Source organism: Elgaria multicarinata, chromosome 2 (genome assembly GCF_023053635.1).
Source record: "Elgaria multicarinata webbii isolate HBS135686 ecotype San Diego chromosome 2, rElgMul1.1.pri, whole genome shotgun sequence".
Classification (NCBI taxonomy): domain Eukaryota; kingdom Metazoa; phylum Chordata; class Lepidosauria; order Squamata; family Anguidae; genus Elgaria; species Elgaria multicarinata.
The window spans coordinates 61191580-61205850 of record NC_086172.1 but is presented as its reverse complement, the minus strand read 5'-3'; the positions used below and the strand labels follow the sequence as shown (position 1 = coordinate 61205850).

Here is a 14271-nt window from a genome sequence, read left to right as displayed (position 1 = left end):
TCTAGTCCCCACTCGGCCATGGAAGCTCACTGGGTAACTTTGGGCCAGACACAGACTCTCAGCCCAACCTACTTCACAGGGTTGTTGTTGTGAGGATAAAATGGAGAGGAGGAAGAATGCTGCCTTGGGTTCCTTGCGGGGGGAAAGGCAGGATCTAAATTAAATAAATCTATAAATAAATAAAATATTTTAGCTGTTGTTGGTGTTGTTTATTGTTATTTCTATTATTATTGACTTGCAGAGCCTGACAATAAAGTGTTCAAAGGCAAATTGGCAGCTCTTGCTTTCAGCGCAGTGTTGCTGTCACTGACGGAATGGACGCACAGATAAGGACTCTCCTTAGAATTCACCCCTCACTTAGTGTAATCGTAGGTGGACCTGACTTGATTTATGGAGTGCTGGATAAGAGTTTAGGAAGCAGACAAGCCTGGACAGCATGTGCTCCTTAAAAAAGATGAAACCTTTCACCTGACATACATTAATCTGCTATTCATAAGCAAATACCTCTGCCCCTGAGGCAAAAGGGCCATGAAAGGACACGATGGGGTGGTAGCTTTGTTTTTGTCATGTTTTTATTCCGTTCATTCTTGCATGTTATGTTGTAAACCTGCTTGAAAATCTGTGAGTTGAAAAAAGGACAGGAAGGAGGAAACCAGCCAATGAAAATGGAAGTTTTTTGTTTAGTTTTGGGCTACAATCCAAAATCCATACCAGAGCTGTATCTATACACACACACACACACACACACACACACACACACACACACTGCAAAAAAACTGTTGCAGTGTGGAGCACTCTCATTTACTGTCAGCCAACCATGGCCTCCTCTAGGATACTCTATTTCCTCTCCCACCTGGTTTTCTGGTTTTTCTCCCCATCAGCTACTAAGTGGCCACTGAGCATGCTCAGTCCTCACTGAACTGCTTTTATGGTACTCCCCCCCCCCCCACCCAGCCCACTTGGGTTCTTTTCTCCAAAATGTAGTATGGAGTGCTCCTCTTCAGGATATTTTATTCCATTCTTCCCATCATGCTCCACAATTTTCCATTACTTCTCCCAAGAGTCAATTCTTTTCTATACAAGATGTTTATCACGTGACCGTTACTCACAAAGTGTTTACCATGTGCTTGTAACTCACAAGGTGTTTATGGGATCTTTAGACGACGTGACCTTCCAGTATTGCTTCTGTGTCTAACTAGTACTTTCAGCGAGTATTTTGAGAGCAGCAGAAATGCAGCATTTAACTGCGAAAAGCAAAAGAAAGCATGATTTCCTCTTGTGTTGTTGCTGCATTCCACTATACACAGTGCTGCCTAGAGGTTATGTAGTAGAAAAGCAGGAAAAGAAACAGTCTTCCCACATCTCAGTTCTGCGACAGTGGATTAATAACTGGTTAACAGCCTTTATATAGAAAAGCTCTCAGTCAGCCTTCTGTGCCCACTGAGCACAGATTGGATTGCAATCAATCCAGTTTGTAGTCAGATTGATCAGATTGGATTGCAACTAGTACATGGTCTAGTCAATTATACCCTTAAGTGAAGTGAGATACAAGATAGGAGCCATCAAATCTGGGGTTTAGTTTAACAGTTTTCATTTCTCATCAACATCAGGGGTTGGGCCCAGCTTCCTTGTTGCGCCTGTGGAATGGATACTGCTGGTGGAACAGGACTTCTGCATCCTCTCTTCCCCCTGGAAACCCACAGGGTGCTCCAGAGAGTCTTCCAGAGGTTCTTTACATTAAGGAAAAATCCCGCAGCCTTACGAGGGCTTTGACTTCCAGAGCCTTCGTGGATTTACAATCGGCACAATACATGTGCTTTCCTTGTCCCCTTCATTTCCATATGTTTCCTTTATACCACCAGCAGATGGCACTGCTATACTGCGTGATTTAGATTTGTTACCGCATTTTGGGTGACTTAAAAAATGGTGGATTCCTCCAAGAGGCATCAGAGGTGATGTCGTCGTGAAAAAGACCCGTGAACTTCCATGAGTGAGCAATGCCTTGTGTAGAGACAACCCCAACCTGCCAAAGCAGATTTGGAAGGTGCTTGGGGCAGGGGGCTGTTCCCTGGGCATAACAAAGAAGCTGGATTCAACCCCAGATATATCCCAGCAATCTTTTTGTGTATATATATATATATATATATATATATATATATATATATATATATATATATATATATATTATATAAAGTTAAAAATATCCCACAGTCATGCAAGAACACCTGTGCTTGGGAAGAGAATTAAGAAAATGTTAGGACGACAAGTCAACATTGCACACAGCCTGACTCATTCACTGATTTATCATAGTGTTGATGTCTATACATCAGCACCAGATGCCGTCTCTGGTTCCCAGGCATCAAAATAGGCACACGAAGTGCATGCAGGTTCCTACACAGGCAGACCTGCCATGAATCTAGACAATTATACAGGAAGAAGCATCCCCACTAAGTCACATAATGGTGAAGGTGCTGTTAAGTTAACTTTTCTGTCACAACAAGCGCCCGCCAGCTGCACTTCTGTTTTTGTGCCAATGAATGACCCATTGACTGCATAGGACATTGAACAGGAGGGAGTGGCATCCTTTAAGCAGCTCACGCTCAAACGTTTCCTAAGCTTGTTGGTACTGTGAGAGAATGAACCATTGTTGTGGTGCTGCAGCCATACATCTGGTTTGAGGAAATCCTTCCTTTCATCCTCATGGTACTTCCTTTCCCAAACAATATGATCCTTTCCAATGGATGTGACCAACATTCATTTCATTGACAAACATCAGTACTGCCATCACAGGCATTTGTCTTAAAACAACACCACCACCTAAATCAATAACTTTTCAAATCCAGAGTTAATTATGTCATGGCCATCTCATGAAATAAGGCCACGGCTCTCAAATTTTATTTCTGCAGCACAATGGTGGTTATATTTTATGCAGGACAAATTGTGTATTTTGTAATGTATGAAGCTGGTTTGTTTCGCTCTGGGGCATTTGCCCATCTGTTTCTCTACTCCAGTAAAAAACATACCCTGCACACTGGCAGTGTGGGGTAGTAGTTAGAGTGTCAGACTAGGACTTGGGTTTGAATGCACATTCAGCCATGAAGCTCACTGTGTGATGCGAGCGAGTAGCCGCAAAAAGCCATGGACCCTGCTAGACCTTCCGCAGTCCCGGCCTCAGGCCGGGACTGCGGAAAAAACGCCCTATAAGTGATTTCGCTTATGGCGGTTCAAATGAGGTCTCAGCACAGCCTGACCCCGGATTCCCCTGTGTGTCATCTGGACGCACAGCAGGGAAACCGGGCCTCACAGCGCGCTAAGACCTTGTCTAGCAAGGCCCTAAGACAGACTCCAATAGAGCTATCCCTGCAGATCACATTAGCAAAATTCACAAACTACCCACAAGTGACAGGCTCTTGCTTTTGTTATTCTAATCTAACGGAGCTACGAGTATGTTGTTTGCTGACCTTTGGGAATACATTACCATCAAGTTTATTAGAAATGTGCCCATGATTTAATTTGAGCTACTTGTATTGGATGCTATGCAGATGGAGCCACAGTGCTGACCTTCTAAGGAAGCTTGTTTCAGTAAAATGGTTTAAACATGAGTTCAGTAACAATACACTATTTCAGTGCTGACGCAGACAGGGTTAGATTTTTCTCAGCATTGCCATTCCTAATCTGAATTGATTCTAAGATATGAGCACCACTCTATAAAGAAGGAGCCAAGCCTTTTCATGGAGCAAACAGTGTACCACTGCTGATTTTCTTGGGGGCGAAATACGCCTCTTAGGTAAAGTGACAGCACTTTCCTAAGACGTATTTGTTTTTACTTCTATTTTTAAATGTGGTTTGCCTGGCTCCTTCTGACACACATTAATTATTTCATTTATTATGTATGTATCCTGTCCTTCTTTAAGAAGCCCAGAAAACCCTTTTTGGTTTTACAACAGTCCTGGGAGAGAGGTTAGGGCTGAGACTATGGGCCTGTTCAGACAACATGCTAAGCCATGGTTAGGCCGCTAACCCTTTTGCAACAAATTGTTAGTGGGCATGTTGAAACCATGGTTATGTAGCCCCCTTGGATAAGAATGGGTCACATGTCATGCTAAGTCATGGTTCACATGAGATGCTAAGCCATAATGTTTAACTCAAAATGCTTAACCACCATGGCATAGTGTGTCATCTGAACAGGGTCAGTGACTGACCCAAGTGTTACCCTGTAGTTCATCAGAGGCAGAATTCATGCTTCAGATGTCCAAACATCACTATGAGGGCAGTTCTTATGAAAATACTGCCACACTGCAGCTGTACCTAATCCAACGATAAGTACAAACATCTCAGCTTGCACTTATCTCCTCAACTAATGGTTAGATATTGCTTCTGAGATTGTTGACTCAGGGAAACTCAGACATTTGTCAAGTAGAGAAATGCTGAAACTCCAGCTAGGAGAACAACATACACACCTTGTCACAGGAGATCTGTGAGAATTTGCCCCCTGCTTGTTATTCTAAGGGCTTCTCCACATTTAGCAAAAATCCCACAGCCTTACCAGGGCTTTGTATTCCGGAGTCTTCACAGGTTTAAAGATCGGCACAATACACATGCTCTCCCCTTGTTTTTGCCAGTTCCTTCACATACATTTCAATTATATCGCCAACAGATGCTGCTGTTTTATTGCGTGATTTTGATTTATTACAGCATTTTTGGGGGGTTATAAAATGATGGATTCACGCTTGAAATGGCGGGAGAGGCATTTGGATATCATGAAATGGACCCACAAACTGCCATAAGTGACCAATCATGAGCATGCAATAAATTACCCATGTGGAGAAGCTCTTAGAAGCACAAAAAGAGAAAGCACTACTCGCTTTTTCCAGAGGGGTAGCCTTTGGAAAAAGTGTGACAGCCGAAACAACAAAGAGTCTTCTTGAAGACTTAACACATTTATTCTGGCATAAACGTTCATGGGTAGCGTCCATGAAAACTTATGCCAGAATAAATGTGTCATTCTTTAAGGTGCCACAAGGCTCACTCGTGTGTCTTCTTTTGATGCAACTTTGTAATGAATGGATTGTTTGTCTAGAAGATTTTTTTGCAGGAGTTAAGCAGCTTCTGATTCAGAGTTGCCCTTTCACCCTGATCTCTACTCCCCAGGCTACGTAACCAGGGCAGGCAAGGTAGTTGCTTAAGGTGACACAACTGAAGTGCATCTCCTTGTGATACCAGCTGTATGTAACTTCAGTCCCTCACTATGCTTTCTTCTCTATTCAAAATGACACTTGCCCCAGAATATTCTGTGAAGTCACAGTAGGTGACTTTGTTGAGGGGGTAACCCAGCTAGAAGTAATGCAACTTCAAATTTTCTGCTACTTTCCGCGTGGCTGGTTTTCTATGTGAACAGGGACAATATCCTAAGAATGCCCTTAATGTCAGAGGTGTGCACAGCATTTGAAGATGTCCTTGCCATGTATGACGGTCCTTATGCAACCTTGCATGTCATTCTCTTTGAATTAGATGTTCCTGCATACAGTAAGATACACCCAAGATCATTTCCTGAACTAGAGTGTAACCATGTGCACTCTACATGGAGCTACCCTTGAAGAGCTTCCAGAAGCTTTCATTGGTGCAAAATATGGTGGCTGGGCTGCTAACCAGTGCACATCACACCAATATTGAAAGATCTGCAGTTTGCCCATTGTTTTCCAGGCTCAATTCAAGGTGTTGGTCTTCACCTATAAAGCTTTATAGTGATTAGGGCTTGGCTACCTGGGGAACTTCCTATCTCGATATGGACCCAATGGGACTTTCTTCTGAGTAGATACAGGATTGCACTGTTAATCACATTTTGTGGAGTGAATTAGGAGATTGCAGGTGAAGTTTTAATAAACATTTAATTGTACTTGCAGACTTTTAGCTTCATCCCACTTACCTGTTTCCCTTGAATGATCCCCTACAGCGCTAAGCTGTCGTTATTGTTGCTAGCTAATCACACCCTGGGTGGCAGCACTCCTAAAATCCTTTGCATACCAGGAAAAGGGTTTAAGGGGGGAAATGTAAAAAAATCATTAAAAATCAACAGATGACCCAATCCAATTCAAATTTGGTATGCTTAAAGCTCTCCTTAATATCTATTACTGTGCCAATTTTGATGTCTTTATCTTTAAAACTTATGCAGATGTAAGCATTTGTTTAATTTGAAGCTTAAGAGCATCAAATCCTGCTCCTGAGCCCCCAGTGGCCGCTCGGAAAACAACAAATGATTCGCTCCAAAACTAGTAGCAAAATAGTTTGGGTCTTTTGGCTTTATAGCAAAATTAAAGCAGGATGCATGGGAGTACTTCAGTCAAAGCAGGTTATAAACTGGAAAACTTCAGAGTACTTCACAATAAAAGCAGATTATAAAATGGAAAACTTCTGAGTCCTTTGCACGCAATTCACAGTGATTGCACAGTATAACACTGGTGTGATAAAGCTCATTATCTCCAATTTCCTAATCCGTGCAAGGGGTGTTTGACTTCACTTTAGTTTGGGAACACAAGAGAACACTGCTGGGTTGGATCAAAAGCATACTGAACTCAGCACGTCACAAGTAGGGCATGAAGACAACTACCACCATCCAACCCCTCACCTGCTTTTTGTCCCCATCTGAACAGAGGTATACCATCTCTGCACGTGGAAATTTCATTGAGCTAGCAGGGCTAGCATTCACCCTCGCAGAAATTGCTCAATCCTTTCATAAAGCCATCAAAAGTAATGACTCAGACACCTTGTGGTAGTGAAACCCTTAAGTTAATTATATACTGGGTGAAGCACTGCCTTTCGCCTTAACCCACAAAAAGTCTTATTTCATTGGACGACACAGGACTCTGGAAATGTGAGAGGGAGAAAGATGTGCCAGCCTCCACAGCTTGTATATTCATATAATGGGAAACTTCCCTTTCAAAAGAGCCCCAGTTGCCAATCACATTTGTTGCGCCTGACTATTAAGACTACAGCGCCTGCAAAAATGCTCAGTTGGAGAATTCGCACTCACCCAAAGCCATTAAAATCTCATCCCAAGCAGACGATCACTGTGTAGGCCAAGGGGCTTGAAGGGATTTGATTTATTTTTTTTGAACATAGGCTTATTACAAATACAGAAAACTCTCTACTCCATTTAGTTTCAGATGGCTGATAAAATGGATTTAACTGAGACTGACAGAAGAAGTTACTATAAATGCTGGCTATGGTAAAAATATAAGTCCTCACCTTAACACGTGAAATATAATTCGTTAGTTACTCGTTTCGTGTCTACAGGTGATGGGAGCACCGTCTTGACTTGTCTAATGCCCCTACAAGGGTGGTGGAGGAATTCCATACATTTCAAATAGTCCCATAGTACCCTTCCTGGCTCAGAGGAATACTGTTCTGATCTAGTGTTCATGCTACTAGAAATAAGGAAACTTGGTTAGGTAAAGGTGTCTGGGAGGCTGCAGAGTGTACAAAAAGTCAGAGGAGTAATAGAAGGGGAAAGGGCAAGCAGGCAAAGGGTGAAGTGGGATTATTATTATTTTTACTACTTTTACAAGGCAGTGTAAATAATAAAGCTAGTCACCACTATCCTAGGGAAAAAACACACTCAGCAGTTTGAGCTTGATGTCAACAACTTGCCTCTTTACTTAGGGCACAAAAACAGAAACTGACCTTGAGAAGAACAAGGTTTATGTCGATTTCACAGGCAAGGTACATTTCATAATACTGAGCAACCTATATTATCAGAATGGCTTGGTCAGACATGCAAAATATTCTGATAATCTGAACTTTGCTGTTTTAGTTCTTGATTTTGCAGCCTACAATTAGGCCATGGACATATATTTATAGATGGTGATTTCGCTGGGATGGTTCATACATTACATTTCTCCAGCCAATCAATCACTCCTGCAGATAGTTTTGCATCTAGAAATAGATAGAAAATGAAGTATAATGCACATGAACAGCACCAGCTTTGTTGTAGTCTTGTTCTGGCACACAAAACTCACAGGAACGCTGTTTATTATACACCAATAGATAATGTGGCAAAGGCATCCATCCGTATACATGAATAATCTCAGGAATGATATTTTGTTTGGAATATGCAATATCCCACTCGTTCTTCTGTACAAAATCTTCAAGGACAGAGAAAATTCATTAGCGACTTGAAGCTAAAGTAAGGCAACAGGAAATCACATGAAATTCAAAATGAAAACACAATTCCAAGTAGTTTTCTTTGTCACATACTTTTATTTACAACTTTACAAAGGCAGGGATTTGGATTGGCAATACAATTTCTTACCAAAAAAGCACTTGACAGAAGATACTTTGGCTGTAAATGCCATTGGGTGCAATCTGGGTGCATTCAATGTTATGCATCTTGACATTGCCTTTAGTAAGATATGGATTTCACCACTGTCCATAATACAATTAAACTAGTGTAAATCAAAACAGCTTATGCAATCTGTGACAGAGTCCTAAATATCCATACAGCTGATGATGCCTCTTTTCAACAGGTATATTGAAAATCCTTCTATATACAAATAATTCAGGCACATCAGCTCAGCTCTAAAAGTGTTTAGACCCAACATCTGTACAATTAGATAGACAAGCAGTAAAACTTTCTCACCTAGCTACATATTCTCAGGTCCTGCCTAGACACTCTCACTAACATGAAAAGTTGTTTTTATTTTATAAATAAGTCCATTAAACTCCACAGAAAACTAAAAGCAAATACAATATCCCAACTGGGAATAAACTTGTACATTATCTTGGAGGATTCCCCACCTCCAAAATCTTGTGGAAAGAAATAGATACAGATAAACAGTCCCATTCTTTACACATATTGAGAGAAAACAAAACACTTTGTTAGCTGGAATGGAAACTGGAAGACTCAGACTCTGTCGAAACAGAAGAATGACCCCCTCGTTTGCCTTTGGAAAGGATCTTAAGGCTTGATCCCCTGCTAACGGAGGTCAAAGCGTTTTGGGCCGACATCTTGAATTTGGCTCCCAGAAAAGCATAAAGTATGGGATTCAGGCAACAATGGAAAAATGCCAAGGCTTCGGTAATGGAGATCCATTTGTGCACCACAGCCTCAAAGTTACAGCCATTCTTGATGAATCCAAGGAGGATAAAGGTGTCTATGCTGATGCCAATATAGTATGGTAACCAGCAGGCAAAGAAGGCAACAATAAGGATGACGGTGGTCTTCAGGGCCTTGCGTTTCTGATGGCCTTTTGAGTGTGACAGCTTAGAAATGATGATGCAGTAGCAAGTCAGTATGATAAGTCCAGGCAAGACCAGGCCTACTAAAATATGCTGAAATCGGAAGGAAATCACCCAGTTGTAGTCAGGATAAAATCGCTGACACACGTATTTTCCGCCAACCTCGTTAGTACTAGCAAAGACCACATCGGGCACAGTCAAGAGCACAGCTGGTAGCCAAACGCCTACGTAGACAATCCTTTCGGCCAACAGCTTCCTGGGTCTCTGGCTGTTGGTAGCATGGACAATTGCCAAGTACCGATCTACGCTTATGAAGGCCAAGATCAGAACACTGCCATACAGGTTGACGGTATACATGATGTGGACGATTTTGCACAGGGCACTTCCAAAGTACCAGCTGATTACGGCATCCACAGACCAGAAGGGCAAAGTGATGACAAACAGAAGGTCAGCCACCGAGAGGTGTAGCCTGTATTTGTCAGTCATGCTCCTCAGCTTCTTCTGGTAGCCCATGACCACAATAACCAAGCCATTGCCAATGATTCCTGTCAAGAAAATGATGGAGAAGATGGTAGGCAAGAAGATCCGGTTGAAATCAGCATTCTCCTCTTGCAAACACACCTCTTGGTAAATGCCATCGTCACCAGAGCCTGGCTCATCGGTACTGTTATCTGACGGGATAATAAAGAATCCAGAAGACAGCTGTAATTGAATGATAAAAGAGAAGTAGTTAGAAGATGGCAGTGAAAGAGAGCCCAAACCTAGAGTGTATTCATTGGCAAGTAAGAGCATATGCTGAACAGTAGATAGCACACTGGATTTGGGAGAACTGGGTTCAAATCAACCAGTAATTCAGTCTCCCCCACTTCTTTTAGGGAAATGAGAGTGCTGGAAATAGTGCCATGAGTACATTTTTTGTATGAGTCACAACAGAAATGGCAGGGACCTCTTAAAGTTGATGCCTTGCCATGCCTTTGAATCATATCCAAGCAGACTATACTTTTGCACTAAAAACTTCCAATTCTGCAACCGCAAGCAATAACACAATGGTGTAAATCTTTTTTTTGATGATCTCAGAATATTGTCGCTATAGTAAAAGTTCTAGTTCCTAATGCTTAAGGATCAGTGGTCAAGCATTAAAATTAAGAAGAAAAGCTGGAGCACAGATATGGAGGCAATAGGGACAATTTGGGGGGGAAGCTTCTGAGCAAACTAGTTTCAGCCACGTCACTTCTACTTTCTAAAAGACATTTTAAAAATGAGGAATATCCTTCATGGATCATAAGGAACAACATCGGAAATTATGTTCAGGCAGTGCAATGGGCCAAAACTGCACATACATCTATTTAGTTTAGTACACACACAGTATGTAGTACACACAGAGCAATCACTGCTTTCCAGTATGCAGATACACAGGCTGTCTGCAAAGCTTTTCCTATATGAAAGTGCTGTGAAGAAAAATCACGTTTGAAGTGATCTGAAGCTGCATAGGACAAAAAGAGCAGAGCTTATCTCCTTGATCTTGATGACTAGAAATTAAATCGATATTATCAGGAATTTATAAAAGTCGTAAACAACCCTTGTTTGTGGTATGATTACAATCGTGTGGAGTGTCTTGAATATATCCTCTTTGGACTAAGAACTAAAATAAATGCCCATAAAATGGTGCTACAGGTCCTTAAACAAACTTTTAACAGTCATTCAGAGTGCATTACTATAGTTTCATATAGCACTGTGCTGAATTTTTCGATCTATTTATTTCTGACCATTTGTTGGGGGGGTGGGGAAGAAACTCCACCTGTAAATTGTGGGAAGGGGTGATAATTCCAGAGAAATTTCTCAGAGTGCAAGGCTTCAGTGATTACCATACTGTAAGGAAGTGGCTGATGGGGTCTGTGTGTCCGTTTATTTTACCGATTTTATCCCTTTTGGTCCTTGCAGTCTCTCTGACTGCTTGACCTTTCTAAGAAGTCTCTTAGAGGACGTAACTAGGCCTTCCTCCCTTGGGGTTTTCCAGTGCTGCCACCAGCTGAGTGCCTGAAAACCTAGTGAGGCATTTTTGGATCTGTTTTTTTTTTTTTTGTTAAATCCCTTTAGAACAACAAACAACTACAACTCCTCACTCACTTTTCAGGCAGCAGACCTGGAAAACTCCAAGGGAGGAAGTCCCTGCTAAGTCCTCTAGGGGGCTTTTCAGAAAGCACAAGCAGCTGCAAGGACAGAATGGCACGGACCTTGTAAAATAATGTGCACAACGCCCCCCCCCCACCTCCACCTTACAGTAAGCTCAGCCCTAAAGCCCTGAAACTCTCAAAATCCCTGTGAAGGAGGCAGAAAAACGACTGCTTCTTTCGCAGGGAAACAGTTTGCGAAAGGCAGGTGTGGTTTTGGCACAACACTAGTTTCATCTAATATGACCAGCAGGAGCCTATGAAAGTGGAAAGCCCCCAAACCTCTTATGCAGTTACAAGGAGCAAATAAAAGTTGCAGAGAGCACAGTCCTATACTTAAGCCTGCTAACCATAGGTGGCCAGGATTCTACGCAGGTAAGTGAGCTGATTGGCAGAGAAGGGTTGGAACACTCTGCCCCCCCCCCCCATTACACTCAGCATAGAGGGCAAGTGAGCTTCTACAACAGGGGAGCCCCCTCCTCCACACCCAGCATAGAAATGCAGCTCTCTGTCTCTCCTCTGCTCCCCTTTTCCTAGCAGGCTAATATAATTGGGGGGGGGGAGTAACTCTTGTGGGCTTATTTACAAGGCAGGATGTTGGCTCATTAGGAAAAAAAATCCAAAAGTAACAACAGCGGTATGTAATACCTTTATTAGGGCTAATCAAAAAGTTACAATGTAGTGAGCAAACTTTAGAGTTCATCAAAATGCTTCATCAGGCCGGACAGTCACCAGACAACAACAGAAAGGGATAAGAGACAATAAAGTTTTGCGGGTGATGAAGAAGTCCTAAGTCTACAGATTCTAAAAGAGAGCAAAAACTTTCTCTTCCCAGGCAGCTGTTGCTTGGAACGGTGTGTAAGAAGAGGGGAAGGAGATATTTCAATTATGCCGGCCGATAGGAAAAAAAAGAAGAGAGAAGTGACACCTCAGGAAACCGCCAGCCGTTTGAATGCACTCAGTCAAGAGACAAGCAAGGGAAGGAGTGATGCCACCTTAGGTACAGCCCAGTTCCCTGGGGCGTTGAGACCTTCCTCACACAAACTTTACTCTCATTGTGAACTGGTGGCACTTTTAGAAATGGGCTTGTAAACCCCAATTCAAAACAGATCCTATTCAATTTGGGCCACGGAACTTTAAAAATGCAAGAGTAGCCTCTCTGGATCAAATGGGGAAACTCACAAGCAGGATGCAAGAGGGGCGATCCATTTGCAAGGAGTGCTTCTCAATGGGAAGGCATATGCACAAGCTTGCAGGCAAAAATAAGAAGTGTATTCAAGAGCTTTTGTTGGGAGCTTGGAAAGCCTTTGCTGGACTTCACTCGTTTTCCCAGGCACCCACTCCAATTTGGAAAAAGGAAAGAGTATCCATGTGGTTACTCTGCTAGTTAACTATTTGGGGGGTGGGGGGGCATAATCGCTTAAGGTCTTGCTGTAGATCCCATGGAGTGGGGTGGTGGTGTAGGTATAAAACTGGCTCTAGAACTTCCATTCTAGGATCAGGTAAACCTAGAAATAATAATAATAATAATAATAATAATAATAATAATAATAATAATAATACCACCCACTGAAACTACTGCACTATACTTTCGGTTTTCTATTAATGTAAGAAACACTGGAAGAAGCAGGAGACAAGGGAAGGCAGGTTCATGAATGATTGTCCAAACGAATTGATCCACTTTTTGAATACGGCTTGTCCGAGAAAATAAGAAAAAGTTTCAGTGGTTTCCATCGCGCGCTGTAAAGTCTGCAAAATCCCCCCATTACATTAGCATTCCACTGAGACTTCTCGGCAGTAAAGAGCGCTGTGCATAGCTTCTCCCTGGACACGCCTCACAAACCGAATAGATGCAGCAACAGGTGTGTAAACACACCAGTCGTAGAAGGATAGTTAAAACACACACCCTCAACCCGGTGTTTATTTATTTGATTTATTCCCCACCCTTCAACAGCTTCGCGGGGCGTAAAAAAATAAAAATAAAAGGGTGTGAAAGAAACAGCGTCCCAAATACGAGTCGTACTTTCTATTCACCTTCTGCAAACGCTCTCAAATCGCCACTCATAAATCCCGCCCGACTCCACACAAGTCGCGCCGATTTCATTGCCACCCAAAAAAAGCCGCCCCAGAAGCCACGCTCGGGTCGCCTTGCATTTGCAAGCCTTTCCAAACCTGCGCGAGAACGAAGTTTGCCAGTTTTTCGGCAAGTTTAACCCGCCTGTAAACGCGCGCGCGCGAGGAGGGAGCGGCGGCGGCTCCCGCTGGCCACCAGCCGGCTACGACCCCGAGGCGCAGCGCGACCCGCTTTATTATAGGCGTCCCTGGAAGTTGCAGTCGCTCAGCCGGCGCTTGAGAAAAACACAGTCGCTTGCGATGGACTGGACGCCTCCAGTTCCTCTCGGGAAAGCCGGCGCGGCCCACGGCCCACGCACTTTTGATTAGCTACGCAAACAAAAGCCACATGGCTGGATGTGGGATCCACGCGATCACGTTCAGTCAGGCAACGGCCACCCTTAGAAACCGACCCACCCACCCACATTACCGATCCATTCATTCATCTGCAGCCCGGCCAGGCACTTACATCTATATTCGATTCCATCGCTCGGGGGCTACTTCGGCTCTGCTCGCAGCTGCCGCGCGCGACAAACCCAAACAAAGTTCTCGCGCCGACCCACGCCGCTCTGCTTTATAGGCGCGCTCACATCTTGGAGCAAGCCCCGCGACCAGGCAGCAGCAGCCAGCAGGAGGCTCCTCCTCCCAAGGCAGGCGGGCGGGCGGGCGAGCGGGGGTTGCGGTTAAGGGTGGCTGGGTGGGGGCGGAGGGGAGGGGGTAACAGAGCGTGCGAAGAGGGCTTTCGAGCATGCGC

At 43.4% G+C, this 14271-nt stretch overlaps 1 protein-coding gene across 1 annotated transcript; it reads right to left on the bottom strand.

Annotated features, from left to right (window-relative positions):
• Positions 1–8249: 8249 nt before the first annotated feature.
• CXCR4 (C-X-C motif chemokine receptor 4) lies at positions 8250–14066 on the bottom strand. The gene is made up of 2 exons (XM_063118637.1): positions 13987–14066; positions 8250–9936 (listed from the first exon to the last, which is right to left on the bottom strand). The coding sequence occupies exons 1-2, from the start codon at positions 14002–14004 to the stop codon at positions 8875–8877; spliced, it is 1080 nt and encodes a 359-aa protein (XP_062974707.1). The 5' UTR covers positions 14005–14066; the 3' UTR covers positions 8250–8874.
• Between the last annotated feature and the right edge of the window lie 205 nt (positions 14067–14271).